The sequence below is a fragment of the Cygnus olor genome, chromosome Z, assembly GCF_009769625.2.
Source record: "Cygnus olor isolate bCygOlo1 chromosome Z, bCygOlo1.pri.v2, whole genome shotgun sequence".
NCBI classification, from domain to species: Eukaryota; Metazoa; Chordata; class Aves; order Anseriformes; family Anatidae; genus Cygnus; species Cygnus olor.
In genome coordinates this window covers 34,184,131-34,199,392 of record NC_049198.1, presented here as the reverse complement: position 1 = coordinate 34,199,392, position 15,262 = coordinate 34,184,131, and the positions used below count along the sequence as shown (strand labels likewise).

General features: G+C 38.8%; 1 protein-coding gene across 1 annotated transcript in view; it reads left to right on the top strand.

Annotated features, from left to right (window-relative positions):
• The window catches only part of PSIP1 (PC4 and SFRS1 interacting protein 1), a 36,528-nt gene extending 26,476 nt beyond the window's left edge, over window positions 1–10,052 (top strand). The window contains 6 exon segments of the mRNA XM_040540957.1: window positions 341–411; window positions 3,170–3,271; window positions 3,458–3,677; window positions 6,364–6,475; window positions 9,308–9,322; window positions 9,324–10,052. Coding sequence (XP_040396891.1) covers window positions 341–411; window positions 3,170–3,271; window positions 3,458–3,677; window positions 6,364–6,475; window positions 9,308–9,322; window positions 9,324–9,369 — 566 coding nt within the window. The 3' untranslated portion in view covers window positions 9,370–10,052.
• Window positions 10,053–15,262: the final 5,210 nt, after the last annotated feature.

The following is a 15,262-nucleotide window of genomic DNA, read 5'->3' as shown; positions in this document are numbered from 1 at the left end:
GACTTAATTTATGTCCAATTTACTGAAAACAAAACCATCGATATCCAGGTATCCTGTCACTTAAGGTTTTCCAAGTTTGTAGCTGTTAGTATTTATTGAAACTTCCCTTTTAACCTAGTTGTGAAGCAGATGGTGACAGGTAGATACTGAAACTGAAAATTATTTTCAGCTTAAAATTCCTAAGGAGAAAACTTTGCAGGTTGCCAATAGTGTCCAGTTTAAACAAACTGTGTACTTCACTTCAGGTCATAACCCCTGTGGCATGCTTGAGTGTGCTTGAAAGGTTAGCTGAATTGGGCTGCCTGTCCAAATATTAATGCATACTGTTTTTAATCTTCAGAAACATCAATGGATTCCAGGCTTCAAAGAATACATGCAGAAATTAAGAACTCCCTAAAAATTGATAATCTTGTAAGTATGTGTCTGCTGTAGAATTCCAGCAAGAAATACATACATGTTTGTTTTTAATTAATATTCTGAGAATGAAAGGATTTTTTTTCTTCAATTTGAAAGGTAATGATACTGTTTAAATGGGGTTACTATAGACATTAAAATATTGATGTCAGCAGGTAAAATTGGTTTTGTTTAAAAATACTTCAGAGTAAATTACCTATCAGAAACATTCAAATAAGATGAGCCATACAGGAACACGAGAAGGAAGCAATGAGTCAGGTAGTGGCAGAGTATCTGCTGTAAGGGATGGAGACCCCTATCTGCTGTCTCAGCTCATTGTTGAAGAAAGCTTGCTGCCTTCTGAGGGCTCAGATTCTTAACGCTACTGACAGGTGGCTGAGGCTTGTGTGGCCTTCAGGCTTTTTATTAACTGCTGCTGTTTTTCCAGTGATACAGTCAGGGGAGACCTGCAAAGTACTGAGTATGACTCTATGGCTCTGAGAGTGATGTTCAGGTGCACTGTGGACCTGAGTGGTGGTCTCTATCTTCCCAATGAGAGGAAAGGGCTTGTGAAGGAATGCATGGATCCTGTGGGTCAACAACTGGTTGACAATTGTGGGTCAGCAATTGAGCTGATGTGATCAACAGGATTTGGCTTCCAGATGATGGAACTGCTGAGGATCAAGGACTGCAAGGAGACAACAGGATCCACCTGACCAACTGGAGAAAGGTACCACTGCCAAGAAGCTAGTCAAACTGGTTAAATAGCTTTAAACCAAGAGCAGTAGTGAAGGAAAAAGTGAGGAAATGGTGGACCAGGATGGCAATACGTGATGCAGGGTGATATGAACAGAAGTAACCTTGTTATCAACAAAACAGGGCTGAAGTGGAGTCGCTAGAAGTGCATGCACAAAAATGAGGAAATACTGACAGCACAGCATTACCAGGAAATCTCTCAGCCTTTCTAGAAAGCACAACTGGGTGCCTCTCTGAAGTGCAATTACACCAATGCACACTTCGTGGGGAATTGGACAGAGGAATTAGACATCTATTTGCAATTGCAGGTCTGTGGTGTCACTGGGATCACAGATTTGGTAGAATAGTTCATGGAAGGTTGATACGGATGGTTGCTGCCATCCTTTAGGAAGGACAGGTGCCATGAAGGCAAGGCAGGAAATAACTATGTGAGAGACCACTGGATCTTTGCACTGGGACGGATGATTAGCCAACTGAGAACTTACAGTCAGGACTAGCAGGCAGATAGACAGTGGTGATATTGATGAGAACATCTCCTGCAGATCACCCAATTAGAAAGAGGCAGAGAGAGGGTCGTCTTCAGGCAGTTGAGAGACACCTTAGATTCAAATGTCCTGGTCCTAGGAGGACCACCCTGCTATCTGCTGGAGGACAACATGGAGATTACACAACAATCCAGGAAGTTTCTGGAGTGCGAGAAATTTCTAACACAGATGATCACGGAGCTGACAAGAGAAGACCTCCTGTTGGACCTGATCTTAGGAAAGAACTGGTCAGGGATAATAAAGGCAGGGGCAATCTTGGCTGCAGTGACTGTGAGATGGTAGAGTTCAGGACCCTGGGAAGAGGGAGCAGGAGAAAAGTGATCGCAGCTTTGGACACAGGAGAGCAGACTTGGGCCTTTAAAGGGACCTGCTTGGAAGAATCCCTTGGGAGATGATTCTGGAGAGGAAAAGGTGAACAGGAGATCTGATTTGCCTGAATTACCTCCTTAAGATTGGTCCATCTTGACAAGGAGGAACATAAGCAAACATGTCAGCAGGGCTGCATGGATGAACAAGAAGCTCCTGACTGAATTCGGACATGAAAAGCAAGCACGCAGGAACTGGGAACAGAGACTGGTGACCTGAGAGGAATAAGCAGACACTGTCCAAACATGGATGGATAAACTTTGAGGAAAACCAAAACCCACCTAGAATTCTTCAAACAAGAGTAATGGAGCAAATATCTTACAATACTGGGAAGAACATTGGTTATAGAGCTACAGCAAGGATACTTAGCTTATCATAATTGCATTTATTAATTATTAAAAGAAAAATAAATACTAATTTCTATTGAGAACATGAGCTACAGCTTTATTCAAGATGTAAAATACTATTGTGACCTGGGCTGGAGACTAACCTTAGTTTTAAATAGGAAGTAAAAATCAGAGAAGCTGAAGGTAAGGGAATTGAGAACTAAGTATTATAGGAGGAAGAATTTAGCACGATGGTTCTTAGACATGGACCAGAAAATCATGATTGATCTGGGTGTCCTCCACAATGTGTCACTCATCAAACTTTTAACTGAAAGCTCTACACAAATACAGTTCTGTGTATCAGACGTAGCTGCTTAATTTGTTTAGCTGCCTTTTCAGTGGCAGGTCACATGGAAAAAATTGTATATGGAAAAGGCTGAGTATTTGCAGAACAGCTGTAGGTAACAAACTACTAGAATTGTGAAAGCAGCAGAAAGCTTGGGTTGGTATAATAAAGGTATGAAGTTGTTTCCTGGTTTTTGTTCTTTATTTTATGTTATTCGAATAACATGTACCTTTTGGTGTGTAACTAGTGGTAATGCAACTGGTAGTAATCTTTGTGTTTGTACGGATTGTATAGATTGTTATAAAATGAAGTACATCATCAAATTTAAGGGTATTTTAGGAATGTATCATCAAGTGTGGAAATGAATTCAATATGGCTATTTAATGAGTATTAACATTTAAGTGAAGTCATCAAACTAACTTCTTGTTTATCTACAGGATGTGAACAGGTGTATTGAGGCTCTTGATGAGCTTGCATCTCTTCAAATCACAATGCAACAAGCTCAGAAACATACAGAGATGATTCTAACTCTCAAGAAGGTGAGATCAGCAATGTTATTCAAAATACTGTTTTCTTAAATTTACATGAGTGTTATTTATTCCTTCGGAGAGTGAAAATACTAAGATATTTCATGTTAACTTAAGAATTTCATCTAGCATTTGATGAAATTACATAGGTATATACATGCATAAGTGGAACCGCCTATTTTATCACTTTGATTTCAGATACGGAAATTCAAAGTTAGCCAAGTTATCGTGGAGAAATCTACAATGCTATATAACAAGTTCAAGACCATGTTTCTGGTCGGGGAAGGAGATTCTGTTCTTTCCCAAGTACTAAACAAATCACTTGCTGAGCAGAAGCAGCATGAGGAAGCCAATAAAACCAAAGAACAGTGGAAGAAAGGAAGTAACAAAAAAATGGAAAAAGAAAAGGACCAAACAGGTAAATCATGGTGGTTTTAATTTCTTGTAATATAAAAGACTTAGTCTCCACCCACTTCTGAGCCAGCTTCTGAAAACGTTTGATGTACGAATTCTACCCATCTATTTACACCTTCGCATATCTGAAATAGTCAAGGATAATGCTGCTGTAACTAAGTTTAAAATGCAGGGGTAAAACTTACGACTGTTTTCCACTGTTATTTTGCCTTTACTACATGAAGGCAAGGGCTTTTGCAAGAAATGAATTCATCATTTTTTACTTAGTAAATTTTTTAGCTCCACTACTTTGTGAGAAAAAAAAGCTTTAAGCATTAGATAGAACGACATCCTACCTTCATTCTTCAAGGAGCTTTTTGGTGCCTACCTTGCTTTTGGTTTCCACCTTGCTTTTTACCAGCCTCTTCCTATGTCATGCATGCTACTATATGTAGCAGTAGCTTTTAACCACTTACATGCTACTTAGTAGCATAGTTCAGCCTAATAGTAAAGAAGTTGTTGTCATGTAGTCAGAAGAAGCCTTTATGCCTAAGCATAAAGCAGTACTATTCCAGATTAATTCTGAGTGCTTATAAAAGTATAGCACAATATTGAAAGCCTCCTATGGTAAGGAGGCTCTTCAGTAACTTACGTCCGCAACTTAAAAAAGGAATGAAATGCAGTAAAGAGTCTACTTGTGTTTTGAAATAGGACAAAATGAGGGAGACATTGGGAAGCTGGGTTGCAAAGGAATGTAAATCCTTCAAAGTGTAAGAGTTCTACCCATCCGTTAAAATTATTTAGGTTCTTGATGTCCACAAGTATTGGAAAAAAGTTGAATTTAATTTGAACTTGAATCCTGGGAGCAAAACTATTTCATCAAAAATGAAACTTTAATCACCTGGATCTGGGAAAAAAAAACAAGTAACTGTAACTGAGGTGACTGAGGATGCCAAGGGTTCAGAATAACTGTAGTTGTATTTGTAACTACTAAGGAAGAAAGATGACATTGAAATCCTGCCATTTATTGCAAGAGAAGTATGTATGATGTAGTGGGGGCTCCACACAGATCTTCCCCCAACCCTGTGACAGGCACAGGGTGGTAGGCTGACCTTGGCTGACGGCTGGGTGCCCACCACACAGCTCTCATTCGCTTTTCTCAGCAAGACAGGAGGAGAAAGTAAGATGAGAAGGTTTGTGGGTTGAGATATGGATAGCAAGATTGCTCGTCAGTTGCTGTCATGGGTAAAACTGATTCAACTTGAGGATTATTCTACTCTATTCTAATAGGGAAAAAAATACTGGAAACAAAAGCAAAATGAAAAAATGGGGCATCTACAGTTCCTCTAGGCAACCTGTTCCAGTGCCTTACCACCCAAATAGCAAAGAATTTCCACCTTATATCTAACCTAAACCTACCCTCTTTAGGTTTAAAGCCATTCCCCCTTGTCCCATCACTGCACACCCTGACAATGAGTCCCTCCCCAGCTCTTCTGTAGCCCACTTTAGGTACTGGAAGGACGCTGTAAGGTTTCCCCCCTCTTCTCCAGGCTGAACAACCCTGACTCCCTCAGCCTGTCTTTGTAGGAGAGGTGCTCCAGCCCTCTGATCGTCCTCATGGCCCTCCTCTGGACTCACTCCAGCAGATCCATGTCCTTCCTGTGCTGGGGGCCTGTTGTGGTTTAGCCCCGGTGGGCAGCTCAGCCCCACGCAGCTGGTCGCTCACTGTCCCCAGGTGGGATCGGGGAGAGAATCGAACTCATGGGCTGAGATAAGGACAGTTCACCAGGCAAAGTAGAAGCCACACGCGCAAGCAAAGCCAAACCATGAATCCATTTGCCACTTCCCACAGCAGGCAGGTGTTCAGCCACTTCCAAGAAAGCAGGGCTCAGCACGTGGAATGGCTTCTTGAGAAGACAAACGCCATCACTCCAAAGGCCCACCCTTCTTCCTTCTTTACCCCAGCTGTTGTTGCTGAGCATGACACCACATGGTGTGGGACACCCCTCTGGCCAGCCTGGGCCAGCTGTCCTGGCTTTGTCCCCTCCCAGCTCCTGGAGCACCCCAAGGCTCCTCGCTGGCAGGGCAGCATGAGGAGCTGGAAAGGCCTTGGCTCTGTGTGAGCACTGCTCTGCAGCAAGTAAAAACATACGTGTGTTAGCACCACTATTTTCATCAAAAATCCAAATCATAGCATAATACAAACTTCTGTGAAAAAAATTAACTCTGACCCAGCCAAAGCCACGTCAGGGCCCCAGAGCTGAACACAGTATGCCAGGTGGGGTCTCTTGAACTGTCCATCTGGCTTAGAGTGGTATACAGAATTCATACTCAAGTGTATGCTCAGAATGCATACACACGCTCATTCAGGCTCAGTCTCTTACTGCTCAGAATATAGGTATGCATTAGTCCTATTATTTGTAGCCTGGCAAATACAAGAGGAACCTGAAACCTTGAGAAATGTTTTAATTTCCCATCATGTAAATTATGGGATGAGGTACATTGAATTTTCAGAAGTTAAAACACTATCGGTTCTTGCTTTTTGTGTTATTTTAGCTGCTAAGTATCAAGATGATGGGAAAACACTTAAATCGTTGGAGTTGATATATGTAACAACATTATTTGGGGTTTCTTATAGTTTGGGGTTTCTTATAGCACAGTTTTGCTGCCTGCTGTACTGTTTTTTTTTCCCCTGCCTTTTCATTTTAAAGGTTCAAAAGTTCTGAATGGAGGATCTGAAACTCAAGACACCACCGAATCACAACACAATGGAGAGAACACTGATGAAAACAAAGACAAGCCTGAAGTTGGGAGTAAGAAAAAGTGAGTTAGTAACTTTAATGAATTAAAGATTTGTTTTGTTTACAGTAAAGTGATGTAAACAGAACATGAATAGATTGAAGTTACTTAATCATGTTGAGTTACCGTTTTCTTTACAGGTGTTTTTTTTTCAACTTCAGACAATAATAATGGCATACTTTTTTTTTTTTTTTTAAGATTTTGAATGAGCATTTTAAAAATTACTTCCTTCACTGCTGTAGTGGAAATTAAAAAAAAAAAAAAAAAATATGTCTTGTTAGGTGAAAAACAGCATGCAGGAAGGTAGGGCAAAGTACATGCTTTCCACTGTATTTTAGACTACTTAAAGCAAATGATGTCTGAACCAAATTTTACAGAAACTAAGAGGATTGATCAAGTTTTTTTTTTCTTTTAAATCAATTTATCCCGATCAGTAGCCAAACTACTTCAACTAGTGCTCTGTAATTATAATTGTAGTATTGCCCAAATGCAGATAAACTGCAGGCTAGAACTTAGACCTGTGAAATTTTAGAACTCTCTATAAAACGTGATGGTATATAATAATGCCAGAGGTTGATGCATTTACCTTTTTCCAAACAAGATGCCATATGAATGCTTGAGGGTAGTATTTAAACCTTGGTCTCACTGAAAATGCAATTTTGTAAAAATAAATAAATAATAATAAAAATGGAAGCAATGAATCTCTTGCAGAACATGAGGAATACGTAATAGAATTTAGTGAAAAATGAGGGGAGGGTCTAAAATTATCCTTAAGCAAAACTGTTTGGTTGGAATACCAATTTGTTTTTTCTGAGCAGTTCTGCTCTTGTGTTGAGAGATTCTTGTTGTCCAGCAGTATGTATTACTGCAAGCTTTCCTTTCATTACCATCTTCATACAGTCCAGGAGGAACTGCAGTTGCCTGGCATTCTTCTGGCTGCATACCAAATTAAAAATGTATGAGGGTGTGTAATATTAACCATTATTTACAGTAGGGTAAACTTAAAAAAAAAAAAAAAAAAAAACCACCTTAAGATGACTATGAATTTGATTTTTGCTGAGAGGTAGCCTTAGAATTACCGCTTTCTTACTATACAACTTTCAGAAATGACACTTGGGAATTTTCAGCCAGTGATGAGGATGCCAGACCCTCATCTGCCTTCAACAAGTAGCATGTAAAGGGAGCATAATTAAGACGTGAGTGTAGATTCCCAGCACAAATTACAGAGCATAGCACATTCCTTAAACGGGACATGTGGTGAAAACACAGTATGGTACTAATAAAGTGCAACACCTGAGCTACTTGAAATCAACAGCAAAGCAGATCAGCAGTCAAATGTATTGGTCCAAGTATTTAAAAATAAACAACTTAACTGGTTGACTAAGGCATCATTTTTCATGGCCTGCTCCTTTCTTCTTTTCTGCGGAACCTAACACAAATTTTCCAGTGGCAAAAGGAAAACCTTAGTCAAATTTCCCTTTATATTTGCTATTAAAAGAAAAAGTTTAAGAATATTTGGATGCATGCATGACACTGTAGTGGACATTGGTGAAAAGAAACCTAAGGTGGATGCTCCAGATACTTAAATGACATGCCTACAACAGGCTGTTGAATATAAACACTCTCAAATAAGCCACTTTGAGGCAATATAATTTATACTTTTAACATTTCAGTAACTGTGATTGTATGTGTAAAACTTGTAAATATATAGTCCATGAGGGAACTAGGTGGGGGTGTCATATTATGCTAATAGACATTTATCTTTTTATGCGTTTGTGGTGTTTGCTGTGGCCTTGAACTCCACACTTTCCAGCACTTTCTCTGACCTACCTAAACAAGGAAATCAACCCCACTCCATGCAAAACCTTGTACAGCTGCCTGGGAGCAGTTTCTCTGGACTTAACTTATATCTGTTAGCAAGTAATGAATATAAAACAACTTGTAAAACCTCTTATGAATATCTTGGATGTTAAGTAATCTATCCGCATACCTGTTTAAATTCAAGCAAGCTACAGACTTATGTCTCTCCATCATATAAAATTCCTTACAGTCAGTATTTTTTTTAATATATGTATTTATTTCCGGTGCTCTGGTTTTTGCAAGTGAGCAATTGGTAAGCAAAATGACTGTGAACAAATCATGAATGTTAAAAACTGTTCCTACAGTTCCCACTGCTGAATCTAAGCAAGTAATTTGTAAACTTCTCAAGTGCAGAGCTACCTATTACGTTCTGGAATTTTACTTCCAGAACATAAGGGAATAAAGGGAATTTTACTCCCTTTGTTACTTAGAGGCAAGACATAATAATGCCTTTCTGAAAAAGTACTTCAAAAATTTTCAAGTCAGAAATTGTCCAATACTTCTGTAGCTATTTGTACTTTATGTTCTCTGCTGGTAGAGATTTCTATTGCTTCCTGAGGTTACTTACTGTTTGGAACACACAGTGCATTACTCGTGACTACAAAGAAAAGTGGTATCGTTATGTGACAAAAGCATACTCCACACAGGAAAAAAGCCAGAGTGCTTTTCCACTTGAGTTGACATTACCAGCAGCAGACTGGGAGGATGACCTGAATGGAACACAAACCAACCTCTGAATGACTGCCACTCATGTCTGGTCACACGTGGTCATGTGGTGACAGTCACTGCTGGCTTCATCTAATGTTTGGGGGTAGTCCACTTAGGAGAGAAAGCAAACAGGTGGCATCGGTTCCTGCCTCCGTTCTCCAGACTTACCTGCTGCTGAATGCATATCAGTATCATTTAACTCTTGTCTGTGTAAAAACATTCATCTGGAGTAAGACTTTACTTCAGTGCTTTTACATTGTCATTAATGTTAATTTATTATATTTCTAGGATATGTGGCGAAGAGAGAGCTTGAAAAAACAGCAAAAGAATCTGCCTTCAAAAACAAATGACACCATTGGAGTCTTTTTATAAAGGGGATTGAAGAGGATTGCTAAGTTTTGCATTTGAAATCTATACACTGCTGAAAGTTTAAATAATTTTATAAGCATAGTATTTTGAAGTTAAATTTTGTGGAATTAAAGCCCCTTTTAATCTTGGTTTAAAAGTATTTAAACACTTTTGCCAATAGTTTTGTCCAGTATTAACAGGTAACACATTTCAAAAGATTAAAATTCCATTTAGAGAAAAAATGCTTATATGTTACAAGACTTAGAGTTGTAGTATATTTTTCTCTGACTACTGTATGTTTGTCTAGTTAATAGCAGGAAAAAGTGTAAATACTTTTACTGCCTAATTGCTTCATTTGTATAAAATCTCTTCCTATGATACTGACCTCTGTGCATAGTTTTTCAACTCTCGTGGGGATGTCTTTTCACTGTGTTTTGTAGGAGCTGGAAGCAGCATTTTTATAGTTAAAAGGTTTACGTGTGAGTTTACTTAATCACTTTCTTAAACAAGCTGAGTTTGTTCTTGCAAAACTTATTGTGCCAATGTAATGGAATGTGACTTCATGGTATGCATTTGGTATGATAAGTATGCTAGAAAGATACCTGGTGTTTTCACCAAAGCTGCTGATGCACACTGGTTGGAAAACAGTCTTGAACAATTTCTAAAATTAAAGAATTTGAAGTGATAAAGAGAGACTGGTTCTTAATAAAAACTAAAACAGTCCTAGGAACTACACATACTTCATTTTAGTAATATTTCAATCTTGAGAGCTTTGCCTTGGCATTAACTTGGGGATTTATAACCTGAATTAAAAAAAAAATAATAGTGAAATATAGTGAACTCCTTACAAAAATTCCTAAAGGCATGAAAGGGAATGAGACCTGCTTAAGCTTCTCTGAAAAATTTCTTCAAACACTTAGTCTAACATCAGACCTAGGAAGACCTTGTATGTGAACAGAAAAGGGTATTTGACGGAGGAGGGCCAGGTTAGAAATTAAGTTTAATAGTTCTAAGAATCTTCTTTGGGTCTTCCCAGAGAAGATGACAGTGTTTCAGGTGTTTGTATCACCTTATATTATCTTGCCTTCAAGGAAGCACCAGAAAAACGTGATTAGAGCCTGCCAGAGACCACTGCTTCTCAATGTGGCCAGAACCACCTATAAACCAAGAATAATTTTTAGTACTCTGCTATGACCAAAGGAGCATAGTATGTCATAGTGAAAAATCAAATTATTTCTTGCTCACATGCCTTATGAATTGCCATGGCTGCTTCAGTCAGCCCACCCATTTTGTTGCTGCTGTTTAGTTTATCTTGGCTTATACATAAAATGAGTTATTTTTTCCCACCTAAAGTTCAATAAATTGGCAGTCCTTATCTTTGTTTGCAGTTCTGCTCATACAGTAGTGCCAAACAGCCAGATATTCAGTAACAGGAAAAAAGCAACTTCACCATGCACTATGGTGAAGTTGCAAGTGCAAACTAGGTGATGTTCTAGGAACTTGAAACACTCTTCAAGTTTTCCTGTTTTCCCTAATCTGAACCGTGACAGGTTTGTCTTGATAATAATGCTACCTTGCACTAAAGTCTTGCCCTACTCACAGTTATTACTCTCCATCTCCTAATTCCTGAGAGAAAATTGTTTCTTCCTAGCACCGCCATCTTGCTTTTTCCTTCCTAATAGGATAGAAAACTAAACAGCATACATTAATCTTAATTCAGGATCACAGTCTTAGCCTCCTCTTCTCTTCACTTGCATGCTTTAAGTAACAACAAAAACTCAATAGTGACCGGAGGCACATGTTAGCTTATACTCAATTCACACGCAGTCCAAAGTCTACTGTGTTTAAAACTGCTGTGTAGTTTGCACTAGCTTTTACTGTTGTGACATAACTTTGCCAGAATCTGCCATAAGAAAAAAAAAAGAACATTTGCTTTGTCTTTTTCTGCAAAATATGCTACTCCTTCACAGACTGCATGTGCAACATGAAGTTACTATATACATGGTTAGCTGCTGATGCCCATCTGAAGTAGTTTGACCACCTCTTAACTGCCCACTTACAAAGTGGTACACTTGGATGCTGTTCCTGCTTCTGTATGTTGACCTTACTAGAATCTATTACATATATTTAAGGTTTCACTACTCTGTAATATTAAGACTAGGCCATATAACAGTTAATGTGGAAGATCCAACAGAATGTTTGTGCATTCAACCACATTGCCCACCAGCAGTTGAATTTATGCAGTCTGTTTTAATGCATTTGTACAGCTGAATCCATAGTATCAGAATACCCTGCATGCCTTATAAAGATATATTCACTATATTGATCTGTTTCAAGTTTTGTGGATGCAAGGATATTTTTACCCCAACATTCCTTACTACACCACTTTCGCCTTCTTAATGTCAATAGATAGAAGCATGCATCTGTAGTGACCTTAACAAAAAGATGATTTGTGCTTCAGTGTGTATTTACAGAATGGTACCGTTTCCCTTCAACCTTCCTGCCTTAAGTTGTGAGCAGCTGCTCTCTTCACAGCTGTCTTAACAGAGAGAGATGTGAAGGGTGCCTGGAGTAAGTCCTCCATCCTGAGATGCATGCTAGTAAATTACTTCTTGTTAAAATAAAAAAATAAACAGCAAAGATATTCCTAATAAACGAGGTTCTGCACTCTTCCTATACTGACTTGCATACTCCAAGAATGGTGTCAGCCCTCAAGTATTAACTGTAAGGCCTAGTGCTTTTTTTCTTTGGTATGTTTCATAGGGTTTGTCAATAGACCCAGACACTGAAAGCCTTGGGGATGAGGGAGGAAAGCAGCAAAGAGAAGATCTGTGGTATATAACTACATCTAATAGACAAAATTCCATTGTTAGCATCTATCACTAGTCATCCAAACAGGTTTTAAAGCATTATTCCACACTACAAACTGTAAAGCCTCCTGGATGCACGTTGATTAAAAGACTGGCAGATACGCTGTTGTGTGCCTTGACCACTTCACATGTAATAAAACGACTATTTTTTAAGCTCAAGAAAGTAAGCCTTCGGAGCTGAATCATAGTATCACACTAGCTAATGCAGAGTATGTTGTTCAGGCCTTTATCCTGCTAATTACGTTGTACAAGAATTTTAAATACAAACTTGCATGACTTAATACTGCTGCAGCTACACTGCACTGCACTCAATTACAACAGTACTTTATAGTAAGAAGCTGGCTGTCTTGGGAAATTAAAGTCTCAAGCTACAGGCCTTTAGAAAGGTTAATGATTAAATATTGAAGCCTGTATTTACAGAGCAGAATCCACTTACGTGATTACTGCAAGTTAAACCTCAGCATGGAAAGAAGTCTTAGGTTGCAACAATTGTGTGATTTTGAGCACAGGAATCTCCTTCCCCACAAAGGTATAAACATGCAAGTAGTCACAGAACTACCTGCTAAAACTGCTTGCAAAGCTTCTCATGTGCATAATGGGTATGCATTGGTCTAACAAAATGGAAGGTTTTGGTATAACGAAACTGAACACCTTTCAGATCTTGATGGTGCAGGTTTGATTTAAGGTACTATCTTCAACAGCCATGACAGGTCCCAGCATGAAGTTGCTTTTAGTAGATGGTCATGATGTTTGGCCGCTGTAGATCTTGAGTTTCAATGATCTTTAGTACTTCATGACAGACTGCGGAAAAGGGGACAAACTGACAAGGCCCTAGAGGTAGGTCAAAAGACAACAGTGTTCTCCTTCAGCTTCCAAATACAGGTAGCTGCTGCAGATCAGAATTTGCATGTTTCTATGAACTTCTAGTCACAGGACGTATTTATTGCCTTGGGAAACTAAAATAACTTAAATCATCACCCTCAAAAGTCTTTATAGAAATACATTAACCCAAAATAAACAGGAATTCTCATATAGACACTTCCTGATTTTGACCATTCCTTTGTCTTGAAACCATTTCACCAGAAGAGGCACTATATTTCACAACGATGCCAAATCCGCCTTCTTTTCACACACATTAGGAAAGAATGTCAATGAGCTAACACAGATCTGTACTTCACAGCTGCTGAAAATATGAAGGGTCAACCATGCCACCACTTCCAGAAGGTAACGTGAATTCACAGAATCTCGTTGATTCTAGAGTGATTATCTCACTTCCCAAGATGTTTAAGTATTCCGAGTAACTTTCTGTGAGTTATGTCTCTTTACAAGTATTTCTGAGAGGTGAGGACTGGGCTGTCCAACTCCTTAAGTCTCCTGAGGAATAAGGCTCATTTCTTTTGCAGGAGAGACACAACTAACGCACGTAACTTAGAGCAGAGTTAGGTCTGACAGCAGCATCCCTACATCCATAGAACAGAATCTACATGCCTTTTGAAGACCTCCAGGGATGGTGACTCAACTACTTTTCTGGGCAGCCTCTTCCAATGCTGCACAACCCTTTTAGTGAAGAAACTTTTCCTAATACTCAACCTAAACCTCCCCTGACACAACTTGAGGCCATTTCCACTCGTCCTAGAGTCTTGTTCCAGAGTCATGTTTACTGTAACTTAACACACCGTGCAGCCATGTTGAGTTACTTGTTCTTCCAGGTGCACAGGGGGCCATGGTGATGATGTTACAAGCACCCTGCTAGCACCGGACAGTGACACCGTCTACATGCATTACATTTTGCGTCTGTACTTCACACCCAAAGTAAAATCAGAGGAACCGCTCCCCTCCTCAACGTGAGGACAGCATCCTGTATCGTCACCTCACTAGCACAGCAAAAACTTTAGGAGAGAACGTCCAAGACCTTTTGGAAGTTTCAAGTGAGGTGTAAAGGTTCACACTGTGAATCACTAAGTCTTTAAAAAGATCAGAGCAAAAAGGCAAACAGAAATTCAGATTAATGCCTTTTATTTAGGAATGCTTTCTAGCTTAGTATTTTAGAGTATGGTGACTCCATGTTTTTAAGTCTGAAATGCACTGTAAAGTTAAAGAAGAAAGTTTTCCCTATTTTTCCCTTAAGATAAAAATTTGTCTACACACACAGATTTTAAAAAAAGTTTAAAAAAGGTGGATAAAAAGCAAGATCACTCTAAGAGCCTTTTACTAATCTTTAATGCTATTAATACACAGTCGTGCCTGGTCTCAACTGCAGTTTTTAATTCTCTAGCCTTTTTGCTTCCCCTGGTAAGTGCAGACATAAGTCTCCACATGTCAGCAGGCAGGACTATTAAATTTTCATTTGAATTTAATTCCAAACATATTCAAATTCCATCCATACCTTTACACCCAATTTATCACAATAAGGGATTTGTAAGAAACAAACTGATTGTCTTGCTTTTAAAAAAATACCAAAAACAAACACAGACAGGATTATTACAAATAACTATTTTCTCATTTTTCATCGTGAAATAATAAACCTACTTTGAAGTTGTGATCACTTACATTCTAAGAACATTTAACAATTAGCCAAAACACAACTATCCAGCTGGTGTCATAGAAATTTAATTATGAATAGGCAGCTGGGTCCAATGTTGGATTTCACTCTGAGGAATTGCTCACAAACATTAAATTAAGGTCAGAACCAGCTGTCTTGTGACAGCACCTGGGAATTAAAAGTATTTTTAAAAGCTATGATTTATTGTAAACTTTTCGTTTAGTCATTTAAGATGAAATTGAATATCGAATAGGACCAGAACACAGCATACTGCAACTTCTGAGTTCTCCATTTTGTAGTTCAGCATAGATGCACTCGCTTCTCGCACCCAGACTGTGGCCAGCTTCTCGTTCCTTATTAGAAGTATGGGACTGGCCCTAACAAAATTTCTTGACCTGCCAAGAGAACAGCTTTTGTAACCTATTTGACCGTAACTTTTTACTGGAAAGAAGGTAAATAGGTTAGGTGGAAAACAATTATACT